The sequence below is a fragment of the Hippichthys cyanospilos genome, chromosome 16, assembly GCF_059441005.1.
Source record: "Hippichthys cyanospilos isolate Australia breed blue-spotted pipefish chromosome 16, RoL_Hcya_1.0, whole genome shotgun sequence".
Lineage (NCBI taxonomy): Eukaryota > Metazoa > Chordata > Actinopteri > Syngnathiformes > Syngnathidae > Hippichthys > Hippichthys cyanospilos.
The window spans coordinates 10,132,120-10,159,393 of NC_142384.1; the positions used below are offsets into that span (position 1 = coordinate 10,132,120).

The following is a 27,274-nucleotide window of genomic DNA, read 5'->3' on the forward strand; positions in this document are numbered from 1 at the left end:
TGTGTGGGCTCCAAAGAACAATGGTGCCACCTACTGTCACATCGAATAAGACAAAAAAAAAAGTTAAAACCAGGGTGAAAGGTTTATTGGCTGAAACAGTTCGTGTTTTAAAGAAAAATACAGAGTAGCTACAGTTTGACCATTCTCCCGTTGAGGCGGGAAAGCAACTTTCTTGACCAATATCAACCGCTAGAATGTTATGGTTAATCTACAGCAGCTTTATTTACAAAAACATACACAAAGAGCGACAAAAAAAACTTTCTTCTTGGAAAAGCGCATCTTGAAAAATAACTTATAAGCAAAACAAACAAAAAAAAAACACAATTATTGCAGTATACTACAATCTTTCACTAGATTTCAGTGCAAGAAATGCCACCTGGTGTTGCAAATTGGGGAGGCGGAATAATAATCCGATCATCGAAGCCACAAATTCTTGAGTGGGATTCTTTACATTGCACACTGATCTATATACACTGTACTGCAAGTAAGTAAAAGTAGTCATTACAGAAGGGGTGGGTACTCCTTAAATGATGTATGGATGTCCTATATGGTTACATACCCCATTATTATTTTTCTAATGGCTTTGGCCATTTTGTTTATCGCTGGCTGTAGAAGAACGTAAGTAAAAGTAAGTGTTTACGTACTGCATTAAAAAAAAAAAAAACAGTGTCTGGAGAACGTCTTTAAAAAAAAAAAGGATCTGAAAAAACCTCAAAAAGAGAGGAATTAAGTGTCCAGTCAGACTTCTTAGTTGCTCACGAGCCGTGGTTGGGGGGATGCTGGAGGTCCTGCCCTGAGAAGATAGGGTGGAGGAGCGGGTGGAGCTGGAGAGCCGCTGCCGCCGCCGCCGCCTGCGAGGGCCGGGGCGTAAATAACGTGGGGTAGAGGGCAGCGTGGGGCACATGATGGAGAGCCAGAGGCGTGTGATGGAGCGCAGAGGCCGGGATAATGTGGATGGGCTGGCCGGAAAGGAAAGCGGTGGGGTGAGCTGGGATCAGTCCGGCGTGTCCCAGCGAGTGTCCTAACGAGTGTCCGAGAGTGGGGCCTAGGGGGGATAGGGAAATGGGGGTGAGATGGTGCTGGGGTATGTGGTGCACCTGAGCCAGTTGGGCATGGGCGGGGTGCGGGTGGTGTGCCGGGTGGATGCCCATGGCGGCGGCGGCGGTGGCGGCGTGGTGCTGCAGGATGGCGTGCTGCACGGTGGCGATAGATGTGCCCGATGCCACCGACACTGCCGGTTGCTGGATGTGGATCTGCTGCAGGGCGGGCGGGGGCGGCGCCGGTGCCAGGTTAGCGGTGGCGGCTACGGCGGCCGACGGGAAGCTCTTGACCTGCTTGGCCAGCAGTTGCTGCTGAATGTGCTGCTGCGCCGCCTGCTGCAGTTTGCTATACTTCTCCATCTCCTCCGGCGTGAACGTGATGGGCTGACTCTCCAGCGGGGCCAAGCCGTCTTCCTCCGCCTCCAGGCCGTCCTCCTCCAGGCCGCCGGGCGGGTACATGGGGTAGCCGTGCATCGGCGGCTGCTGCTGTTGCATGTCAGGCATGAGGGTCTCCATCATGGGGTTCTGCAAGGGTTCCTGCCCCAGTTCCCCTTGGTATTGAGGTATCATCATGGAGGAGTCCTGCTCGTACACCAACCGGGGTTCTTGTAGCACCTGAGCATCCGCAGTCGGCTGTTGTGTCTCTTCCTGTACTGTCGTGCTCTGTGGGGTCTCCTCGACTTTCTGCACTGGAGGAACTGGAGGTGGTGGTGGCGGAGGGAACTCCCTTATGGGCTCCACCAGGATAACTTCTCCGTCTGCCTCTGTGTTCTTCCCTGCTCCACATTTGTCACTGTCTTCCGTTCTGCTCAGGGGGATCACGGGTGCTTTCTTCCCTGCTTGAAGTTTACCAAAAAGCGGCAGCATGCTTTTAGTCGAAGGGGGTAATTTGGGACCAAAGTATCCCTGCGGTGGGTCCTTGATTTTTAAACCAGATTTGGTTCCTGTGACAGGATCGTCTGAGTTCTTTTTCGACTGAATTTTCTCCAGGAGCTGGCGTGCCGTGAGAGAGTTTTTGTACTCCCCTGCGTCCCGGGAGCCGCTAAGCCGCTGACCCTGCGAGCTTGTGGCGGTGCGATTAAGACTGCGTGAGGCGGATCGCGGGGACTGCGAGCGATAGATGCTGGAGCGGTTGAAGTCCCTGCGAAGGGTCTCGCTGCCCCCTCGGCTGCGGGTGCTCCGGCGGTGCGGGGATCCCTTGGTTGAGCTGGACGAGTGGCTACCCGAGCTGCGGCTCCGGCTGTAGCTGCGCCTCCAGGACCTAGTGCTGGTGCTGCGGCTCCAGCTACTGGAACTCCTGGAGGTGCTGCGGTGGTGCCGCCGGTGTCGCTTCCTGCGGCTGTAGCTGCGCGACCGCGAGCGGGAATCATCAGAGGAGGATGAAGAGTACTGGCGTCGCCTGGACCGCCGGTGCCCTCGGCTGCCCCGTCTCTCGTAGTCTGAGTCCGACGAGCGTTTGGAGTGCCTGCGCCGGTGCCCCTCGGTACTGTAGTCGCTGTAACTGTCTGAGTAGCTGCGGCTTCGATGGCTGTAGGCGCTGCTACCCGCCGAGGATCGCTCGGAGCTGCTGGAATAAGAGCGACTCTGGGAGGTCTTGCCGCGGTGGTGCCGGCGGCGGCTGCTCCCGCGTCTCGAAGAGTGGCTGCCGGAATGCCTCGACTCCTCGCTGTGGTGACGCCGCTCTTCCCGAGGACTCGAGCGGTGACGGCGAGTGCGCTGGGTGGTGGACCCTCCTTCCTCTTCGCTCTCGCTGCTGGGAGGTCTCCCGGGACCGGGGCTCTTCTGGGCTGAGGTGGAACAAGATGCGCTCTGGGAGGGACCGGAGTCTGTTTTTAGTCGTTTGTTGGTGCCCGGCTCCTCTGAGGTAATAGTTTTGTCTAGGCTTTTTCCTGCGCTCCCTTCTTCCACTCCTGATCTGCTAGAGGGATCCTTCATCGGCCGCTTCCTCTTGCCAACTCCTGCAGCTGGAGCCTGGACTGAGGAAGGATCTGGTTTATCTTCAGACTTTACCTTAGCTTTCTCCTTTTCCTCACCTGCAGCCTCTTCTTGATCCATTGTTTTGTTCTTGCTCTTCTTTTTTTTGTGCTTCTTCTTCTTTTTGGGCGTCTCTTGAGTTAGTTCAGTCTCTCCCTTGGCATCTTCCGGGGCCGCGTCTTTATTTTTTGCTTTGCGCTTTGAGTGTTTTGTCGATTTCTTATGCTTCTTCTTTTTCTTCTTCTTTTTGGCGTTGCTGCCACCAGTCGCCGCTTTTTGATCATCGCCTTCGGAATGGGCATGCTCCGTTTTCGTGGCGGAATTGTCGCTGTTGGGCTCCGTTTTAGCAACTGGCTCCACTTTAGCAACCGGTTCCACTTTCGGGGCTGTCATCTCTTTCTGCTTCTCTTTGTCAGGCTGCTCGCAAGTTTTTGGAGGCTTTGCAGCCTTTCTGGCACGCGCGCCTTTGTTACGAGACAACTTGAAATCAAAGTATAGAGGATTGCAGCTGTAAGACAGGGAGGGCAATGATTTAGTGAACTCAAGGAGCTCGGAGGGCCACTGCAGGGTAGTGCTTTCATCTTTACTCAACACGGGAAAGAACGGACCCACGGGGATCTTGGGACCCAAGTCGGACTGCAAAGGCTCCGGTTGTGGTGAGCTTTCTTCTTTCTGCGTGGGGGAAGCATGAAGATCTGAAGTCGCCACTACTGCACATGTATTGCTGTCCTCTTCCTTTGCTTCTGAGGCCGTAGGAGTCTGTTCAGATTCAGGGTTTGAGGCGGTGATGGAATCATCCTCTTCATTACCACATTCTACAATGCTGGACTCCTGAGAGGCATTTTCAACCTTCTCTTCCTGCACTTCATCCTCATCATCCTCTTCTTTACTCTGACTCTGATCAGACGCCTTCATGAAGAGTAAAAACTGGAAGTGGGGCTTCACTCGACAGTGTGCTGGGGGCATGTAGTGGTAGTACTGAGGTTCCTGTCCAGTGTAGCAGTCATCCTTCTTCATCATCATTTTCAGCTTGTTGAGCGTGGAAGCAAGCGAGCTTCCGTCATTAGACTGTTGCACCTCCTCTGTCCCGGTCACACTGCTGAGCTCTCCTCCATCGCTTCCCCGCAGGCCACCTTTTGGGCTTTCAATGTTGCAGGCGGACGCTTCATCCTGCGACGGTGCTGTCTTTTCTCCCTCCTCACCGTCCTCTCCTTCAATGACCTCACCGGGGTCGGTAAACACAGCGGCTGCCGTCTCCAGCTTCACCGGTGCCTTCTTGGCGAAGGAGAAGGAAACACTAACTTTGGAGGATGCACTGGCGGAAGGTGAGGAGCAGTTCTTTTTCTTGCCCAGGGAGAAGCTAAATGTCGGCGTAGTCTTTGGGGAGGCTAGTTGCCGTTTTTCTGCAACAGAGACCTCCAGGGTAGGCACTGTCACAACAGCGCTCTCAGAAGGAGCGACGTCTCCATCTTCGATCTTCTCGCCATCTATAGCAACTGTAGTGGTTTTGAACATGGGCCCACTTCCTGGAGTGCTGAAAAGACAAAAGATGGAAAAGGCTGGTAAAATCAAATAGGATGCCAAATGGTTTGGTACTTACTTTAATGTGCAATACTAGACACTAATATGTGATACGTACCTAGTTAGCTAATAGATTATTTGGAATTTTACAACTCAAAGCATCGCTTGGTATTGTACCATTGCTATGCACCTTGTTATTGGTAATCGATCAGCAGCTGACAAGATCAAGAAAAATCCATTTTTGTTGCTCTTTACAATTTCCAATGTGAAAACATTCATATGGTTGCTAATTTTATATTTTTTTTTAACTGGAAAATAATATTTTGGTATTGGTTACACGTGATAATACCAAAAAAAAGAGAAAATTATTTTCAGTATGATTGTGATTAAATGTTGATATAATTTCATCACTCATACCTCACTCAAACTCAGTTAAGCAATAACACATCGTAAACTCAATTGGCAAATCTAACATCAGATTTTAGCCGCTAAATCTACCAGTAGAGGGCGCTGAAAGAAAATTAAAAACATCCTACCAGTCTTGCTGTTTCCTCTGCTCAGCCAGCTCGTGCAGACGACGCAGCATCTTTTCCTGCTTCTTCCCACCTTTTCGGGAACGTGACGACACATTTCGAGCAAACTCCCGCTGCTTGAGCTCTTTTAGCCTCTGTGAGATGGGACACAATCTCTGTTAAGCGTCAAGATGGCCCAGGAAAACTGCCATTCCGTAGGAGTATCCTAAATTGTACCTGCTTGTGAGCATGGTCATAGGAGTTGATGTGGTTATCAAATTCCTGGTGTTTGGTGTACTGCTTGTCACACAGCTCACAGTAGAAATTAGCTCTCAGGTCTTCCAAGGCTTTAGCAATTGCTTTCTCCTTTTCAATCTGATCCTGTTGATGGTGAAAAATATAAGAACATTTTCAAAGTGGAGTTCACAGGCATAGATGTAGTTATGACCAGCCAAGATCTCACCTTGTATTTCTGCCGCAGCTCCTCTGTCTCTTCCTTTTCCACTTCGAGCACTCTTCTTTTCTCTGTTGCATCTTCTGCATAGTCCATCTATTAAAAAAAAGATATTGCTTACAATCTCACAAAAACAAAACAATGAAAATGAATTTATCTACACATAGTGCCGTTACCTCCATCTCCATTCGTCCCATCCCCATGACATCATATTTAAGAACAATGGGCACGGGGTCCGTGCGTCCTGAGGGAACAAGAAACAGAAGGACAACAAGGTGAGTTGTTTCTTAAACTCACAAGGTGGAAGGCCAGCTCGGAGACAGCCTGCTTTTAAGAGCATAGGGTGCTGGGGTTAGAGAAATTAGCCTTTTTAAAAAAGTGCAAAGAGACCAGAAAGCTACAGTGAACCAAACGCCAGCCATTCTCACAGCTTACTGATTACTTTATGGTTGCTGTGCTTAGTGTGCAAGTTTCACATTTGTGATTCCTTTTGTTCATCCCGTAAATGTATACGAAAAGGGAGCAGCAACAGACTGGCACACACAAGCGACATTATCTGTGAGGACAACAAAGCCTCGTTGTGTTTTCTGAAGGCTTTTGCATCACCATCACTTCCTGATTCTCGTCTGATTTCTCTGTCCTTAGTTTAAAACGTGTTCCCAAACCCCTTTGCAAAGTTTACCCGTAAGCTGTGAAAAGAGCTAGATCAGAAGGAAAGTAACTGTAGAGAAAAATAAAGACAACCAAAAGAAGATTAAAAAAAAAAAAATCAAAACTACTTGGAAGATTGAGACATAAATGGCTTAATCCACTCATAATCATCAGCCAAACAAAGCAGAGAGAGATAAAGACATACTGTAGTTAAAAAAAAAAAAAAAAAACATCAACAAGACACAAGCAATGAACTACAGCGGTAGTGACGTCACAGGCCAAAGTATTGCCATGGTGACAGTGCAAGGGATGGGGATACTTACCTGCTAACACATGGAAATGGGGAGTGGTAGTAAGGGAGGCAGGGGGTACAGACAGAGATAGACAAGGATTCTCAAAAGAAAAAAAAAAATATGTCTTTTTTTTTTTTTTTTTTTTTAATGGACCAATGTGTGTTGGTCCTCTTTCCAGCCAGATACAAAAACCAGACTTATCATTTTTTTATCCCCCCCCTTCTCGCACATAGTTTTGGTTGCAGTGAATCACAATTACACATATACCATTGGGCGTATGACATAGCTACAAGTATAGACATGCAAATGCTATTTAATAACTAATGCGTTTGCATTTGACATTTTTACATAAAAATAAAAGCACTATTGTCTACAGAGCGTTCTTTTCTTCCCACGGGAGGCTAAGAACGAAGGAATAGTTTCGCCGATGTCTTTCTATTTATAAATGCCGTTATCACAGCCCAATGACATTCAATTCTGAAATCACAAATGCATTGGCATTGTAACATCACAGCCTGCCTGGACTCTCAGCCCCACTGCGGTGTCTGTCACCTCAGACTTTTGTGTATTTGTTTTTGGACATTTTTCCACTGCACTGTGCCCAGTGGGTTGGACCGGCTCTACTATAGTCGCTTCTTTAAGGTGCAAAGACTAGTCGCTTTTTGCATGCCTGAGTTGGAAACGACATTTGGAGAAGAATGAGTCAGTGAGGAGAGAACTGCAGGCACCAAGAAAATGGACCACAGTACATGACTGCAGCATCTCCAGCTGACGCACATCAACAGGTTCAACTTAGCATGTTTATTTTTGTCATTTTGTGGCATCTATTCAACAAATGTTCCAATGATAACCCGGCTAATGTGCGCGGCCAATAAGCGACCAGCAGTGGTTTACCTCAGTCATTTGGTATCGGCACACTTTGAAACAGAAATAGTACCTGCTTTTCGTTTCGTTTGCCAGAGGAAAAGCTTGTCTAAGTCCTTTTTGATAGGACCTTTTTCCAGCTGTTCTGTATGAATAACAAGAATACAGAACAGGGAGGGCCGAGCCAACAAGGCATGATTTGGATTTCTCGCATTATATATGATCTGTAACAGAGGCGGGTAGATGCCCATGTGTATGGATTTTGCAACGGCAGTGTAAAACTGGTCCTAGTATTTCCCTTAATGTGTTTAAAGCCCATCTCATATCTAATAAATACTTGATAGGGTGTTGCTTTGTGAAAGAAATGGCAGTTCTGATAAGGCAATTATGCGCAATCTCAGTTTAAGAGCCGAGTGGGTACCATGCAGTGAAAAAGGCACATTGCAACAGACTTCCTCACTGATGATGCCTTCAAACAGGTGAGATGGGTGATTGTCAGGATTATTGACACAGAACTAAATACTGGTCAGTCCACTGCAGTGGTTTGCCTGAATGGAGTCGCAAGCCCAGCCCAGAATTATAAAGATTCATTAACAATTACATCCCAAACCTTATCACCAATCGTCAAACACAGTGACAATACGTCCACATTACCCATCCCAGTGGAAAAAAGAAAGGGACCAGACAACAACGATGTGCATCTAAATCACAAGGTGAGAATCACAAAGTTTAAAAAAATAAAACAAAATAACTGAAAACAAAATGACAATATCTAAGAGTAATACATAATGCATGATAATATATACAAGCAGCAGAATGAGGACTAATACGGAGAGAATTGAAAGCCTATGTAGTAGCATTGGTGCTGTGACGACAGGAGAAACAAAAAAAAAAAATGGGAGAAAACAAAACAAAAAAAAAAAATCAATTGGGGGATGAAATAACATTTACCACTAAGTTTACCATCAGCACAACATGGGCAGGATCAAATCGCTGTAAAAAAGAAACACCAATTGGTTAAGCAGGAAGATTGAGACACATAGAGAAGGGAGGGCGGGGTTGGGTGTGTACGTGTGCATGTTTGTGTGTGGAGCTGTGGGGCTTGGCTGGGGGGCGGAATATTACCTGAAGGTTGTATGTGTTCACACCCCCCACCTCCCCACATCCCTTTACACACAGCTAAGTGCTTACAGGTTCCCTCTCACCACCATCCCCAAACCACAGGTCCCAGTGCCCTGGCTCTTTGGTATTTGTTACCTCGCTACCTCAACCAGAATATGCCCCAAACACCATTTTCCCAATCATGTTCTCCTTTGTAGATGTAATGCGGCTACACTGTATGGACGCAAGTATTGGGATAAGCTACCTAAAAACACACAGGTTGAATCTCTTCAAATCATACTTGTCTTTAAAAGACACGGAAGGCAATTTCGTTCAGTTAAGAGAAGGCCCTTTTCTAAAAGTGCAAAGGGTTTGGTGTAAGAGGCCAAACAGCATGGAGATGGCCCAAATCAAATTCGAGTCAATGCGCCAAAACTTGTGTCCATATAGGGCAGAGCTAAGGGACTTAGACAGCCCAAGAGGATATTATCTGGCCTGTCATGCGTTTCCCAAAACAAACGAAAGCCACACAGAAACCGTTTTGAAAACAGCTTAAGCCCCAAGCATTGATAAAAGTCAAGTGGCACCCGATGGGAAAAAGGTTCCCTGATGTACTCCCAAACACTAGATAATTTTGGAGGAACTTTACTGGTTGAGGGACTAACATTAAAAATCTGAGAAGCTCATTCATCATCTAATAGACGAAAATAAAGAAGCACATAAGCCAAAGGCGCTAATGTGATGAATGTAGGCCTGTCTCGATAAATACTTTATGGATTTATGGTTCAATGAGGAAAAAATGTACACTGTATGGTATTTTTTTGAAGGGGGCTCGATAAATGGTCTTTCTCTTGTGTGTTTGTTTACATCTGTCACCAGCATTCACTCCAACTGTTTCTTCCCTCTCCTGTCTGTCAATTATTCGCCGTTGTGGGTGTCGGCACTCCCAAGCACATAGACACAGTGACACGCACAATTAGGTTGGAACGGCTTTTGAAATGCCATTTAGTTCGGTTTGCATGTCTCGTCTATTCATAGGCAGGTGCAACTCTTTATTCTTATTTTTAGTATGGCGCAGCAGTATACAGTGGCAACAACTTTGATGCTAACTATTGTTTGGCAAATAGTGATCGTCAATGGTGTTCTTTTTTTTCCATGATTCATGTTCATGCACCATGGGTTCTTCCAACATTCACTTCATCCACTGGGAAATTAAGAGAATGGTGACTAGGGTTGTCGCGATACTAAGAATTCAAACTTGGTATTGATAGAGAGGAAAACACAATTTTTTACTAACGGGGATAAAAATGTATATATACTTTAAAAAGGCATAAAAAAAACAGCAGATAATTACATAAATTATTGCGTTATCAGAAAACGGAAAAAAAACGTCAAATAAAATAATAATAATGGTTTGGCCCTTCTGACTACAGCTCTTGTTAAAATGCTGTACTGTATGTTTATACAAACACACACATCAGTATATGAGCCACATGTAAGGCGTTTTTAATAACTTGAGTTTTTAATCAGAGCCGAGGTACCTATTTTACATATGAAAAATGTATGAGTAGCAGCATAAAAAGGAAAAAAAAAAACATGATACTGACAACACGGAAAAATAAGTTATCGTGACAGGCCTGAATCAATCAAAACAAAATCTAGTTCTGAAGTACTAAAATGTGATCTGTTATCGATCATGAATGACCGCGACCGTCCCCCTTTAACCTTTTTTTTTGTTTTGGGGAAGTTAGCAAACATTTAATCCAAAGTTTGTTATTTTTAGGTGGAATAGGGTGAGGGGCATATTTAAACTACTCACCCTAAAATGGTGCAGGCGTGGCACACAAATGTACTCGGGAGTATTTACCCACTAGACTTTAAGCAGTGCTCGTAGCAGGTTTAGTACTGGAGTCACACTGTGCTCCAGGGCTACATTATATTCCGCCATTTTGTACAAAGTGCAAAACCCCCATGATGTGCCAACAGCAACACTGCTTAAAGCCCAGGGGGAGTGTGACAGTCAGAGCCAGGCAACGGTGCACCTCTGGAACAAACATGCCGTGCAGGGGGCAAAGAAAGAGGGGAGGATGGGTGGGAGTGTGTAACCAAGGCAACAGAGATGTTGAGGGTATAGGAGGGTGGTGAGGGTTTCCCTGTAAGTTGACACTATGGCCCAATCAGTTACAGTTACATTCACACATACATCTCATCAGTCCCACGTGTGACAAGCACACACATCCAAGTGTCACAAGTTGTTTTAAAGTTGAAACAGGCAAACAAGCAGAGAGGGGGGTGAAGTTGGGTCTACTCTGCAAGCCATTCAAAGTCCGCGCCGTGGTCGCAGCCAATCAGATACCCGACAGCAGCCGCGGAAACTTAAAGAGAGAGGGAGGGGGAGCTAGCGATTTAAAAAAAAAAAAAAAAAAAAGATTTTAGGGAGTGTCATGGAATCACGGCTTCTTACATCTATCTCTATTGATTTGAATGAATTGTCGCTTTTGCTCAAATCAAAGCACTTCACATCGGGAGCGAACTCAGATTAAGATTTAGTGATTATGAAGCAGAGAGAAGGAAGCTGACAGATGTCATTATAGCCTACAGTATACTGTAAAAAAAAAAGAAAAAAAGGCAGGGGTAGGAGGTTATACTGAGGTGAACTGCCGAGTGGGAGAAAGAAAACACACACCCACACACACAGGCGCGCGCACACACACATACGAACATACAGAAGGGATCCAACAAACCTTACCTAAAAAGGGGCAAAAAAGGGACAAAAGAAGAATAAGACAGTCAATACAGTGGAAAACTTAAAAAGGGGACAATGCTTTTCACTTGAAAATGCAAACGCCTCTGACAAAAGAGTATTAAAATGATAGCACAAGATGTAAGTGCAACTGCAAGAAGATGGACCCCTTATTTGTCCGAGTGGACAGAAATTTGCCGCAGAGACATCTGCACACAAAGCAGGAAAGCTTACATAATTGCACATCGGCGGGGCCCGGGGCCAGCTCCTCCGCACAAAGCAAACCTCCTTATCGAGTTGGATGGAACAACCCGCCGGCGTTCAAGGACACACGGAAATGTACTGACAAATTTGAACTATGCAAAGCCCGCCAATGACTTATTGTTTGGGCCCGACCGATTGCTTTTCTCTTTGTGGGTTACTTAACTGTCTCAATTTACAAAGATGTACAGATATAACCATGAATTGATATTTTACTTTATGGAAATCATAACTTTGGCCACATTAAACAAACTAATATGTTCCTTCATTTATTGTGGGGATGATGATGCCCACACAATAAGTGAAACTGAGGTTGAAGAGGTTGTTTTTTTTTTTTGGCAAGGATTAATGTCTTTTCAATTTAGCATAGCTCTATGCTACAATAACGTTAAAGCTAGTGCGGGCAAAAGGTTTCCGTGTTCCATGTTTGAGGATTGACCTTATTTACAGCACACTTTAATTAATTGGGTGATTAATCAGTTATGTGAATTTGTGGCTGCTAAGAATCCATATCGGTCAGGCCCAACATAAGAGGTTCAGTCGGCTTTCATGCGTGCCTGTTGACCAGTGCAGAACGCAGCCGCGATAACTTCTTGCATATGAGGTTGATGTATTGCATATGTTCATGAAAGAGAATCAGGGGTGTTGGCACGAACACAGCTGAACAAGCAATTCTTGTATCCCCTGGCTTAATACGATGACGCTTCTAAAAGTGAGGCTGCAATGTACATCAATCACCCTGCAAGTCAGGCACTGTCAACTAGGTCTTGACTTGTATATCATGACTTCAGTCACCAAACACTAAAATATATATAAAAAAAAAAAAATACAATTATAGCCAATAAAATTGTAACTTTCTTGGTTAAATGTTGTTTGCAACTGAGTTGATTAAACTAATCATATTCAAGCTCCTGTGGCAACTATATATTAACTTTCTAACTCTGGTGCCAAAGAGTCATAAGATACCGCACACTACGTTCCCTGTGCCATCTATATCACGAACATGAAGACCTATTAACAACATTTCAGAAGTGTAACTGATTAACAGTTTATGAAACATGCATATTTTTGCAGGAGCGTTACTGGCTAGAGCATTGTGAGAAAGATGAAAATGACAAGCTAGATAGCGTTATTCAGGACAAGAAAATAGCATTAAATGCTAAATTACATGGAAACTCAAGCTCCACTTTGAGCAGACTACAAAGACTGAGAACATGAGACAGCCTATAAAGTTTAGAGTCTAGGTTAAGATAAAGGATGAAAAAAGCTGTTAGCATATGAAGTGCTAGGGCGTGATAGAAACATGCCACGGCTCAGCAAACAAACTCTGAGCCAAGGTTCAGAGCACCGCTGCGCTAATGCCATAACTATCTGGCCTACTTTGGTCCCTATACAGCCGAAGTGACTCTTCAGCTTCTTTACCTCTGAGACGTGTACTGAACTGGGCCAGAAGAGACACCAAAAGCGATTTAATGGAAAATGAACACTTTCAGAAGATCCTGCAATACTAGAGCAGAGGCTCAAAATTCTGCAGAGAGCTAATTAATTAACTAGAGGCTAAAAATCCAAAGCCTTGAGAACACTTCAGCGGGAATTTTATTCAAGTTAACTGAATGTCTGTAATTCAAATGCATTTCCCCACCACCCAAAGTATTATGCTCCCAGTTTGAGAGGCAGCAGAAGAACAGCAGCAAAGTGAAGCCAATAAGACAAGATGGATGTAAGAGGATGTGGCGAAGTCGCCGGGACAAATAAGGACCCTGGAAACGTGAACATAGACAACTGGCGATTGGCACCAGTGCACATTGGCAGTAAGGCTGTGTATGGATGAGTGAGCGCTTACCCTGCATGGTTTTCCCAAGGCCCTGGCCCAACTTCCAGCCATGTTTCTGAAGCAGCCGGTGCCCGATGTTGTCCTAGCAGACAGGAGAGAGGAGAAAACCAGAAATATTCCAATAATAAGAGGCGCTTTTCCCCACCGTGGAATCACGGTTCACACAACAACAAAACAAAAGCACTCAGCTCGCACGATCATCAGCACAGCCACCACCACCACCATCGGCATCATTAACGTCATTCGCGTCAACTACAGAGTGTACGTCGGTGTCTTCCATCATAAGTGGGGGCAGGACGTGGAAGATTGGGTATTCTACCACGAAATGAGGCTATGTGTAGTCTGCACACTACAATAAATCCTAATGTGGGAGTGTGTGAACAGCCATTTAAAGGCAATAACAATTGATCACTTAAAAGTTAAGGGTAATATATGCGTCTCACACACACACACACACACACACACACACACAACTGCACGCGAACACACAGATATATATGAACCACTACAGAGCAAGATCTTAGTAAACAAAGAAAAGTGACACAGAACAAGTATGGAAATCTTGCATTAACAAAATGACGACCAGAAACTCCAAGCTTGCTGTGATTCTGTAACCATGACAGGATAGGGGAAAGGGGAGGTGGCGGGGGGAGTACCATGAAACACGTAGCTGTCACAAATAAATTACAAAACAAAAAGAAAAGCAAGAGGAAGAGACAAGAGTGGTGCTAGCGGGGCCTTGGATTACCATTACAAGGCCCGGGGTGGTCAGAATGTGCACGCGTGAAGGGAATATGTGCAGGCCAAAAAGAGGGAGACGACATACGCAAATAATAGCCCCACTACACAGGAAAAATAAAATAAAAAAGGAAATTGCGGCTGTGCATGTTCTATTCTCTCTTTTATTTTAAAAAAAAAAAAAAAAAACAACAACAACATACCAACTTGGAGGATAATTATCATAAAAATTGTTAGCATGCTGATGAAAGACACCATTTAACTGGAATGAATGACCTTTAATGGTATAAGTAAGGCATGGGCCAATACAAGAGTTTAAAAGAATATAATTACAATTCAATTTAATAATAAACATTTTTTTAATCAAATTGCAACCAAACCCTTAAAATATATTGTTTTGTTGATTTAAAAACAGTTTCTGGATTTATTTTCTAAAACTGTGCTTTCTTTTACAAAAACTCACGGTTTTTGCATCTTGCTTCAAAATGTGAGCATATATACTAGCTTATTAAAATTTAAAACAAGGTGTTAAAATTTTTAATTGAAAAAAGGTTAAAATGATTACTGCAGTAATAGTTCGTTGCGGACTTAGAATGCAAAATATTTTGCTAATATTTCCCAACGTGAAATGGGGGGTCACTATTTAAGGGTGTTTGCTTGGTATCTTGGCTTTACATATCAAATTTGATTATTACATTTTTTTTTTTTTTTTTAGCTTACACCAAATGCAAAAGAAGCATATTGTCAAAATCCACGAGAAAAAAATCAATCACAAAACATGCACAACAGGAATTCCTTCAACAGTCTGGGGCAAAATGGGCGAGTCTCCCAAGACGGGTATGTCACTAGTATGGGTCAGAAAAAAAAAAGTTAAAAAAAAAAAAAAATCTGAAAACATTTAAGTGAAATGCAAGACTGTCCCAACACTACATACTACAGTACAACCTCAAGCACAAATAAAACATGAGAATGATATTTTCTGAATTTAAAAGTATTTTATTGTGATTATAACTATTCCAGGCTTTGACCAGAGTGCTGCATTCTACCCAAAAATGAGCAAAACATACCAACCAAACATGAAGGATATTTATAATCACAAAGAGAATGACATCACCATTCACGAAAACGGAAGGTGGAGGGGAGGAGGGGTCTGGAACCCCACCCCCCCGCAAAAAAAAACAAAAAAAAACGCATGCAGCTTTTTGTTAAAAATGCTTTAACAAAAAGCATCTTCTGGTATTAGTCGCACACTGCCAAAGGTGCACATACAACTGAGAAGGTGGGAGTGTGGGGAGAGTGTTAACAAAACACCAAGTGTGTTAGTCTCGGGTGAATCAGGCACAGAGAAGGTGATGGTGATGGCTCAACAGGGCCCTTTTTTTTTACTTTAGGAGTAGATATGTATAAGGGGTAGTAGAGAGCAGGCTGAGCCATGGTGGGGAAGCTTTTTTTTTTTTTTTTTCGAGGGGGGGGGGGGTAAACTGAGTATGGATGGGTTAGTGCATGTGAAGGGAATGGCGGTTACACGCAGCACGCACAGCATCTCAGCCCACAAAGTCCTCACTAGGGATGGCTTCTTCAATGCCAACCGTTTCAGATTTGAGAATACTGACAAGGATCTCTGGTGGATTTGACCAACCCAAAAGGTGCCACTTCACATTTCAAAGGTATGATATTTTGTCAATTAAGGGGGCTTTGTTTCCACCCAGAGGTACAGTTAGCTCCCAGGGTAGGATTTAATGATCAGATGTTTAGAAAGGTGGCAAAATAGTGACGATTCGCATCATACTGTTTTCAGGGAACTTTTTATGGTGGGTGTTTTGGTACAATTAAGTAGTGGTAGAGTTACACTGCAATCTTTTGAGACAGATGGCTATCCAACAATAAGTCAAGTATCTTTTCGAGATTTTCTCTTCTGAGTTTTTAGTTGCCAATTATTGAGGACACGAGGAGCTCAGTTGGTCTCTTTACATCTCAATTACATCTCAAGATTAAAAGTCTTGATGGTAATTAATAATGAGAAAATAGTCAGGATGTTTTGTTGAAAATGAAACTTTAGTACAGAAAGAAATACAAGCCATGAAGGTCATTTCTGCCTATCAGAAAAACTATTCAGCTCATCGTGTTTTAAATTTTATCACTGATGGCTCGCAGACCTTTGAAATAGAGTTGGGAAATACCCGTATGATGGAACTATGTTTGTTTGCTTTTGTTAAATATCAAGGCTTTTTGTTTGGTCAGGAAGTTATCACAAGTACTGTGATAAATACTATTTTGATTAACAATGAAATCATCAATAAGGCTTTTTTATTTTCTGAGTGATGAAATTTGATTTCTGGCACGTGTTGTGTTAGTGTACTGTAAAAAAAATGCTTTTGGGCTGAAGTCTCTCAAATCTGTACAGTGCCATGAGATAATGCCAATTCACAACAAAGGTTAAGTAAATAAAATGTATTTGAACATGTAACATCGAGACTATAAAACAAATACAGCCGTTTTAAGGCCTTTGCTATAGTTTGAAATAGTCAGCACTGCTCCTTGTTGAGACGGATGACGATTGACAAATTTAGCATTCCAAACAGTACATGTCAATTTTTCATTTATACCACTTGGTGGAAACATAGCTAAAGCTTACGACCATATCAAGATGCTACTGTCGTGCATAACTACCTGGAGAGCATGTCCAAATATAGACAGAATGTGTAGATGTACAGATTGCAGAGCATTTGCTGTGGGGAATGTTTCACCCCTTCCTTCATGCCTCTCTTGGTCTTACACTGCAGGACTGTGCCACAATAGCATCTTTATTGATTTAGAGCAGACGCAATAGCTGAGGCCCAGAGCGGGGCATTTAATAAGAAGCTCCCCGAGCCAATGGCCTGATTAAGCAGAGATAATGCTCCACTTTCCATCAATGTGCTTGTACAAACCTTGTTTTCTTGTGTCTATATTTAAAAACAGGAAGGGCTGGTTAGGGCTAGATTTACGACTGGCGGCAGAGATGAGGTGCCAGCGGCGTGTCTGAGATATGAGTGCACCAAAAGAATGGACGGACAGACGGAAGGACGGACGGACGGACGGATGAAAGCAAAGACGGCGAGTCCAACAGCAGTGCAAGTGGAGTGAAGGCATTTCCATACGAACCTGGCTTTAAAATACTGGGCTGTCAAAAAAACAGTCACACGTGACACAACGTAAGAAACCAGCCAAACGCTTTCAACTGCAATTCTGATAGCTTATCTACTTAAAAAAAGAAAAAAACAACTAAAACTGGTTCTCTCTGCTACTTTAATGAAACAAACAGTACTGTATACAAACAGAAAAGGTAAGCATGGCAAAAACTTCTAAAAAAAAATTTTAAAAATCCAACCGTTAATACAAGAGAAAAGAAAAGCAGAAAATGTTATCCAAACAAAGGACCTCTACAAACTGGGGGGCATGTTTTGGAAAGTATGCACTGCGCTGTTACCGGCACAGTGCCTTGCAAAGATATGGTCGTGGGAAGAGATATGCAGGGGAGCCAACCGAGCGACCTCAGAGTACTAATGAGTCAATGCAGCAGATTGGGGGCGGGTTAGTGTATGTAACGCTGTGTGTGAAAAAAAATGACTGATATTGCCTGCCTAAAATCATTTTCCAGGTTCTGGGATGGCTGCGCCTAAGAACCTGTCCAAGTGTTTGCATTATTTCACATGTATACTAAAATTTTGAAATTTGTGCAATTCAAATAAAAAATGGGTACACATGTTTTACTCTAACAATGAATGGTTAGAGGCATATACTTACCTCTCCAGTCTCATATTTCTAGCTAGGTAACAGTGTATGTGGTACATTTTCAAAGGATGTGCAGTTTCCTTTACACTGGTTTTCACTACAATGCTTAACAGCGGGTTTATGTAAGTGAATAGGGTATAAATGTGCATTTCATGGCTCTGAGGGTGCCCACTGCATATCGATTTGGGTCAAGGTGGGGGTCAGGTAAGACAAGGGTAGGGTTGTGGTGGATGACTAAGGAGGGAAGTAAAAAGGAGACGAGGGGAAGGAAAGTCGGGAGGACAATTGGTGGTGTTGTATTGAATGCTACCATGCATGCAATGCAGAACCAATCAATGTTAGAGAGAGAGGAGCAAAGATAAAAAGGGAGAGGAAGGTAAAGACACGAGTAAAAGATCCCAGTCAAGTACCACAGACCTCTAGCTGCCTATTGATGACATACAATAAGAGGCTGAGGGGAGGGGCTCCGAGATGCTGAACCACTCACAGAAAGAAAGGACGGGTTTATGACACAGTAATCGTGATCAGGCTACGCCAAGTATAGTGGCACCTTGACAGTTCATACAGATTGCATACTTTTAAATTAAATTTAGGGAAATTTTGACAATGTTCCCTTTATCATTCCCTCATGCAACATTACGCAAAGAATCTGCTCCTGAGAGACTAAAACCTTGTTTATGTTTTGGTCAAGTTACTGTAATAGCATAATAAGAAAATGTGAGCTAAATGATTATTATTTACATACGCCCATTAGAAATCTTTTGTGCGGATTTCAGCAAGTATTGTGGAAGTTGACTTGCATTTGTGGGTCACAAAATGATATGGCGAACCAAATCTGGCACCGGGCTTTGAGTTTTACACCTAAGGAATTGAAATTTGTTTGCAGCCGAGAGCAAAATCATAAAATAGTTCTTATGTTAACATTTTCAAAACTTTTAAAAGATTGGTTTTATACATTTTAGTGACAATTAATGTTTTGTTTTTAGATTCAATGCCTTTCAAGACTTTTTAAGGATTGACATGAACCCTGCTTGAATTATCAACAAGAAATCTTTCAAGTTCAAGTTTCAAAATATTTGACCAACATTCGGATTCCTGAGTGAACTTTAGATATCTCGCCACTTTTGAAGTGGAAATAAAATAATGCCGGCAGTGGCAGATGTCCTCTTCGCTGTTTATTGAACAGTAGAGACTAACCCACTATGTTTGATGTCATGCACTAAGCTCCGCCCTCTTATGGGCACACGGCTCAGGGTTTGTTTGCTGTAACGGCAGAAATCACTTTTTTTTTTTTTTTTTAACATTGTATTTACTTTAACTGATTTATTAAAAATACCCTTGTAAACCAAAGAGCCACTGTACATAGCAGTACATCTGTCATAATTGGACCATTTTTCTTTTCACTTTGTATGGTTGGACGCTGTAGCTCAAACTCTTAGCGTCCCTCCCGCCATCCATAATAAATAGCACAGGAGCAGAAGAGCCACTCAAGCCAGGTAAGCAGACCACCTCTTGCTCTTTTGTATTTTTCCACCACCCACACATCATGGATGTCTTCCTTTTGTGCAGTACGTGTCAAAAAAAAATATCCATTTCATTGCAGCTTCACTTTTTGTGCGTAAGAAAACATGACTGCAACTGTTTCAAATCTAACAATGGCTTGTTGTTCCTGTCTGACTGGTTCAGGTAGAATATCCACAAGCGGTCTGGCTTCACTCTCAATGAAGCAAGTAAGGGCTTGGGCCTGCTTACTACAAGGCTTGAGGACCACTTGAAGGGGAGACAGAAAGGACGGAATATAGTAAAAAGAAAGCTGCCTGTGCTATTTTTCACGTGCCTCTTTAGCAAAAAAAAAAAAAAAAAAAAAAGAATAATGCAGTCCCAGTTGCACAAGCACCATGCCAGCACAGAATGACAGAGGGTACTGTACACCGAATCACTGTGTAGTAGGGAGGGAGCGAGACAGAAATTTAGTCAGATAGAGCGAGAGAGAGAAGAAAGATTTTGAGTGTAACAGTGGTGAGTGAAAGCAAGTAAGAGAGACAAATAACAGTCAAGAAAAGCGTTACAAGGACCCTAGAGACAGGAGTAAGAAAGCAGAGCGTGCAAATACAAACCGGGTCATTGCTGCTTAGCTAATTGGGGGGCCAATTCGCTGCGGGAGAGAAATGTCGAACACCCCAAGTTGTGTACAATAAGATAACTGTCCTACAAACACAAACAAATTCTACGCTACTTACATAAAAACACATGCGCGCACACAGGCACACACGCTGTCACTCAAACACAAAAATAGCCTTTCACATAATCTAATGAGTGCTTTGTTGTTTGGGGAGTGGACTAAGCAATGCATGGGTTGGGGATTCAGTTGAAACCAGATATACAGTTTAAACCAGAAAACACACTGCCTGATGAGACTAAACGTTTCCTGGTCTAGGCCATTTATGATTGTCAAAATTATTTGTAGGATTTTTTTTTCCAAGCCAAGTGTTCATTATTTTCTTCAAAGTCAGACGATTGCAAACATTTCCTTTGTCCTACTTCGTGGATTTCACTTTTTTTTTTCCCGGTCCGTTCCCATTAACAACAAAAAAATGAGGGAACACTGCACATGTAGCCTAAATTGCTAAAACAGCATTTTCTTCCAGATAATTTCACGAGGTGTTGAATTTAACAGGTGCAAGTTTTTTTTTTAAATGTTTTTTTTAGGGTTTGGCCTAGAATATCCCAATACAATACACATTTTGAAATTACACAAATAGTGTATTCTTAATATTTAAGGTTTTACTATGAAGTCTGCAGTGCGCGATTTTGACATTAGACATTATTTTCCTTCTCTTTCTTGTAGTTTGGCTGAATTCTTACAATTATCCCATGATGTTACATAAATAAGCAGTGTTTCAGAAGTGACTTCTAATATATGCACAAGTGTGTCAATAATATACGCAAATATTGTCTAAGGAGCCTATCAGAATTATTTAAGGACATGACATTGTCTGGATTATTTATTTTATTTTAAGGCATAGTAAAGTTACTTGTATGTACATTTCTTTTTAAAAGACATAGTCAAGTTATTTGTATGTAAATGCTCAAAAAAATATCCTTTGTCTTTTATATAAGAATAATAATTTTGGTAAGTGTAATTTACCTCAAACGGGAACATTTCAGTCTGATTTCACTCCAGACAGTGAGATAAAAAAAAATCAAATTGTATGCGTCTTACATTCTGTAGTGTCTGCCAACTTGAGGTTTCAACAATAAAAAAAAAAAAAAAACTACTCACTGTCCCTTGTGATTTACATGGCAGCTCTATAGATAACATAAAAATAATATTGCTCCGTAACAAAAACTCCTGACATAAACTTTTTTTAATTCAAAATGACTTCTTGTGTTCATTCTTAATCAACAGTGCTTATCCACTCCATTCGGTTGCTTTAAACTCATGTCTAGTGTAACAAAAATCTAATGATGACGTTATTTGCGACTAAAACCAAACATCTACCTAGCATGTATGCCATTAACTTCAATGTCACACAAGAAATGGATAGCAGAGGACACAGGGACGGGGGGGGAATTGAGAAATATTAATGGACATACGATGAACATTTCTATTGGTTAAACTGAGTCAAGAGAATGTTTAATATTAAAACAAAACAAAATTTCCTTCCTGGACCAATCATCCACTCTCACAGCTGGCCCAAAGGTGCAGGACGAAGGGATGCGGCCTTACCGATTCGATGGGCTTGTCCAGGGACGCCTGCTCCAGCTCCACTTGGCCATCTTCATACTGGTCAAAGTGATTTCCGCCCTGAGTGACACACATTTCCAAAGCTTACTGCACGCACAAAGCTTTTCCTCGCTGTCAGGAATTACAAAGCCTTCAAATAAAAAGGGAATTTAGTGACAAGGCTGAAATTGTACACACCACGAACATGTCCACTTATCCTGTTTGACGACGAGCCATACAATTGCAGAGCCACACGCGATGAATTTATGAGCTTGTTAACATCTAAATAGGGTGTGTTTGGATGGCGGACAGATGGCCTCCTGCCTTTGGCTACAGAGGACAAGCCAAGGTTACGACTCGTCAAGTCTGCTGACCTTCATGTAAACAGTAAATGTAAAGAGTCCAAAAATAGTCTTCCTTATGCTGGAAATGGTGAAACGCTATCAGAGTCAAACAAACTCAACATGGACAAAGACTTCACTCTAGGGATGTTCGATACCCTTTTATATTCAGACTGATACTTTTATGAATATTCACTCCTGAGGGGTGGTTTTAAAATGGGGCTGCTGGTCTCCAATTGTACGTGAAGGCACTTGAGGGAGTACATGAGAAGTTTTCTGCAGGTATCAGCCAATCCAATTTAATGCTTTTGAAACATGGATGGCATTGACTGACAGGCTGAGGTTAATGCCCCCGGACCAGAGAATATGATTTGATGACAATGAAGTGTTTTGATGCTATGCTTGTCACTAATTCAGATTAAAACAGAAGCCTGCATCAGCACGAGCGAAACCAGTGAGGGAAGGATTATGATGAACAGTTGCCATGGAAGAGTGAATTGATTTCTCCCCACACACTGTCTCTCTCCTTTGGGTGACTTTGCTATCAGCCCACTGTATGTGCTTGTGGTGCTGCGCAAATCCCCCGCATATTTGTATCCTCCAGACTCTAGTGCACCATTCTCCAATTCAGATAACAGCCCAAAAATAGGGTTTGGCATGATGCATAGGTGTGATAGATTTGCATCTATGATTTAAGTCAGATACTGCATTTTATCTTCTTGTTAATGTGAGATATGGTCATTCCAATTTTCTTTCCTCCTGATTAACCTGCCTCATCAAGTGAACGTTTTTGTACGGAATGAAAATGACAGATTCGACCAGTTTTGCCAGTCCTTTGACCCTAAAATAACAACACTGTGTGTTTCTAGCGCTCTAAATAAACTGCCAGGGTAAAGCACAATGCAGGTCAATAGAGCGTGCGGTTTGCAGCGATATCCACGGAAGCTTCCGCTGGCCAGTAGCTCGGAAGCCGGCATCGCTTTGTGGTTAAACCTCCTTGAATACTGACATCGCCACTGTGCAGGACGCTGCTCAATAGACACAGATTGCATTTCTCCTATAAACAGCTGGCATGCTGTAAACTGAGGAGGCAATGTCACCAAATTAACCTAATTGGAATCCTTAGCTACGCACATAAACAGGTTATAGTGTGGAATGTCTGCCATGTATCAAGACAGTAATATATTGTCTGGATTAATGCAATTTTGTTTGTGTCTCATTTTTAATCCAAACAGTCTGATAACACAATATCGGAGAAAATATGGTACTATGCACACAGATATTAAATATATATATATATATAAGATATGTATAAGAAATAAGGTGAGAGGCCGTAACTAATAAAAAGTTCTAGTTAGGCTTTAACACTGACTGCACAAATGCAGAGTTTCTATTGGGTGTGGTCCCAAAACACAGATAACTGAATACTGGACCAACTTCAGCTTGTCAGAATGGTGAAGAGCAGTATAATTTACAACGACACAACGCAAAGTGTAACACAAAAGTAATACAATCATTTGATTCATTGACATTCACAGCTACTTACTGTCTCGGACAGACTGAACTGCGTCAATAAATACAAGACATTCTTGATTTAAATCATGCAAAAGTCTGTTAATTTGCAATAGTCAGCTAGGTGAAGTCAACAACTAAGAACAGACCGTAGGTGTCGACAGAATATCAATAAAGGAAACGCTACTCTACTTGCATGGCCATGTTAACACTAATGCACAATAAACGCACTTGTTAGCTACGTGCTTGTAGGCTAGCCATGCCTCGTTAGCATATGTCGTTAAACATCCAGTCTAGTCAAGGTCATTAAAGAGCCATTCGGTGTCAATTAGCGAATGTATCGCTGTGTGGTTGGGAGGTAGACTTATTGTCGCAGCTGCAAACAAGTGTTGCGGCTTATGAATTTTGCGTTGGATGTTAATTTCGAGAACAGAAGAACATCGAAAGAGGGAAGTCAATTTGACAAGAGCCGCAGTGCATTGCCGTTAGCCTGGTTAGCTGCGAATGCTAACGTGCGAAAAGGATGCAGAAACGAATCAGCTGTCAAGAGTTCATGGAGGTTTATTAGTCTCCCAAGATCTCGCGGAGGACGAACGAAGATCAGAATAAAATACATAAGTTGCGTTTTTACCTGGAAATCACGTTCTTCGTTGAAACGAGAGAATCTGTCGGCCATTTTCTACACAGCAGCTTCTCTTTGCTGGCTGCGTGTGTCCCCCGACGGAGCGCACCGCTGTGATGCGCACAGGGTTAGACTATTAGCTGCCAATTAGCCTCTAGCTCGCTAGCATCGTCCAAGAAAAAATGGGACATTTTGTTGAGCTTGTTACTGCCAAAATTAGACGGCTATAAATCTCACCGTATTCCATATATGTATATTTCTTACTGTACTGAAAGTAAATTGTTGGCACTGTATTGTTAATGGTCACGTCGATACTTGTTTATACTAGGACAATTGTCTCCACCTAGCGGTACTTATAATCACGTTTTTGGTTTTCTATCGGGTAAAGATTCGGTGTTAAATTACAGTTATTAAAAATAATTGTGTCTTTGTTTTTAATAAATTGAAGCAATGGAAACAAAACAAAAGACGACTGAATCGAAACGTTTAATATACTGCATTTGGTTTACAGTACGGCGTGGGCAACACTAGGTAATATTTTTTTTAAGTATTTGTTTCGTCGTTAATTATTTTTTTAGACACTAAAACTAACATGTACGCAGGTCTGTTCATGAAGTAAAAAAGAAAAAAAAACTTCCGCCTTGGTGTCCAAGAAAGCGGAACCCCACTGAACTATGGCAAGTTACTGTCAAACTTTCCGTTTCTTACAGGATATACCAAACAATTTCAACTGCAAATTAATAGTACCCGTGATCTCCATGAAAATGATAAACAACTCCGCGAAATTAAAAACGAATAAATATAAAAATTATTCAATTAACTTTATATAAACTGAATTGAAATGTTTGTACAACTGTTATTACCGACGAGGTAAAAATGACAAGTAACTTTTACGTTGAAAAAAAACAAGGAAAACCCACTAACTCACTCACACTTACTTTTCCATCGCCTTCAAACGACCAACGCCTACTAATAAGGCGCTCGGTAAGTAAACAAATATAAACCAGATTCTACTTTTATGTGTTTTATGCTTCCAAATATTGTCTCATTTATCAGTATTCGTCGAGACGTCAACACTTCATTCTGGATAAACCTATTTTCTACCGATTTCCGGTATGGCGAGGACCTTTTCTTCTTTTGCTCGAAGTTTGTGTCAAAAAAGAAACCTCAGTAGAAATTAATCGAATTAACACTACAGTTGTTGGAAACAAAAGATTGTATTGGTCAAATATCGTTTCAAGGTGTCCTCACCCTGTATACTTTGTTCGGGTTTGGTGCAATAGTTTAGCGCGAAAAAGGAAAAAAAATAGGCCTGTCTTGTACATTTTGCGGTTTCCGCTTACTCAAACTCTCGTCAAAAATCCCACGTTGTTTTTAAGTTTTCATGCATTTTAATAATCTAGGGAAGAATTTTCCATGTTTATTTATTATAAAGCCTAAAAACACAATTGACACGTTGACAAATTTATCACGAGAGAAATAATCATTTATTATTGTCAGGAGTCGAATTGCAGGGATATTGTTTAAAAATGACACTATTAAGCGTATGTATATATGTATGTATGTATATACATATACACACACAATTATCCCTCACTATATCGCGCCCTTAGTGCATTAAAAAAAAAAAAAAAAAAAAAAAACTATATTGCGGAGAGATGTGCTGTGAAAGCTTCTTGCATACCAGACAGACGAGTTATCTCCTCGGACGTCGAACTACTGCAGTAAACAAATTTACTTAAATCTTAAATTATTTATACAGCAACTGTACTGTTATCCCTTCCCATCCTTTTGGCTGTATACTCACGCTACATTAGTGGAGCCTGGAAGTCTAATTATAGTGAAACTTAGAGCTGACCAAACATTATAACAATCAGAGTTTGCACTTGAAATTCCAATTTATTACAAAAGAAATCTAGGTAAGAGATTTACAACGCTCTGGTGCAGCGCTGCTCTTTCCTGCTCTTCTTTTGCGTCCTCTTACAGCGTGTTTGAAATTCATGAGGGAGACGAGCACTACAAGATACCTTATTGGCTCCTGGCGCGACCATCGACCAATGAGGGCTGGAGTAGATACAACTCCTGGGCGAGAGTAGATCACGACTGATGCAACGTTATAGTTTTTCACTTATGGGGGGGGGAGGGGGGGGGGGGGGGGGTCTGCAATACAAGAAGTGTACTGATGAAAAGCAACATAAAACTCCAAGCATTAACAAACAGTCCCATGGACCCAGTTTTTAACTTAAAAAAATATGATATTTAAATGTTGACACCATGTTCTGCCCACATTTGGTGGCGTAGTAAAAAAAAGATTTACAATATTAAATCCGCTGTCTGTCGAGGACAACGGCTTCCAAATGGGAATCATTATCTTAAATTCCCGCATAGCTAGTCAAATTACATGTGCTAGAATTTGCTCATAACGGCTGTCTCAATAATGTGAGCCTGCTGACAGGGTGAACAGTTTTGGCTTTACCTTTACTTAGCGAATGATTCTCTTACACTGTGCTGTTTTTCGAAAGGTCTTTATTAGGGATGTTCAATACTTATTTTTTTCTTTCAGGGTGATACCACTACAAGTACAGTACTCTATTGATAGCTGAGTGATTCTGATAAGGACACCAAAGGCATATATTTGTTATTAACACAAAAACTAACATTGATATAACTTGTTACTGCTGCAAACAAGCAATACACACGTGACAGTCAATATTACATGTTGTTGTGTAATTATCATCAATTATTTTTCACCGTAAGTGGCAAGCATCCGAAAGTTTACGGGAGTTGCCAAGCGTCTTGTGTCTGTCTGTAAATCGAGCCCCTTTTTCACTACTCTTACTAAAGCCTTTGGAATTTCATTAATCTGCGTGGGTGTGTATGCACCACAAGTTAGCTCAAGATAGCCACTGTCGCTATGCACAGTTGAAATGAAGAGTATGCTATAATGCAGGAAAAAAATATTCATAATGTGTTTGTTTTTTTTGGTGAACATAGTCAATTGTATTTCACAGGAAGGTGACAGGCCATTCATTAACCCATGGGACTGCTTTAAAATGGAGGGCTGGGCAATAATTCAAATTCATTTGATGAAATAATATGTAAAATGGACAATTTGAAAGTTGGCTACATTTTGAAATCGAGACTTTGCAGTGTCAGAATGCTGGTTTATGAGCGGTGTTTACAATTGTTACTAATTTATGGCATTTCAGCAAAGTATGCACAAGTTATGAATATTAAAGATACATTAAAACCCATTTAAAATAGACATACATAAATGCTTGTATAAATGTTTGTTGAGTTTATTATTTTGAT

The 27,274-nt window shown here is 42.0% G+C and overlaps 1 protein-coding gene across 4 annotated transcripts; it reads right to left on the minus strand.

Moving 5' to 3' along the window:
- Positions 1-70: 70 nt before the first annotated feature.
- Positions 71-24,060, minus strand: gpatch8 (G patch domain containing 8). Of its 4 annotated transcripts, none has more exons than XM_088436102.1 (8): positions 23,972-24,060; positions 21,491-21,568; positions 13,258-13,330; positions 5,678-5,745; positions 5,511-5,597; positions 5,285-5,428; positions 5,072-5,202; positions 71-4,548 (listed from the first exon to the last, which is right to left on the minus strand). In XM_088436102.1, the coding sequence occupies exons 1-8, from the start codon at positions 24,014-24,016 to the stop codon at positions 756-758; spliced, it is 4,419 nt and encodes a 1,472-aa protein (XP_088292228.1). In that variant the 5' UTR covers positions 24,017-24,060; the 3' UTR covers positions 71-755. The 4 variants fall into 4 exon arrangements, with proteins under 4 accessions (XP_088292228.1, XP_088292230.1, XP_088292229.1 ...); XM_088436104.1 differs by lacking the exon at positions 23,972-24,060 and adding an exon at positions 19,878-19,915 and having other exon boundaries at positions 21,491-21,507; XM_088436103.1 differs by lacking the exons at positions 21,491-21,568; positions 23,972-24,060 and adding an exon at positions 17,131-18,739.
- Between the last annotated feature and the right edge of the window lie 3,214 nt (positions 24,061-27,274).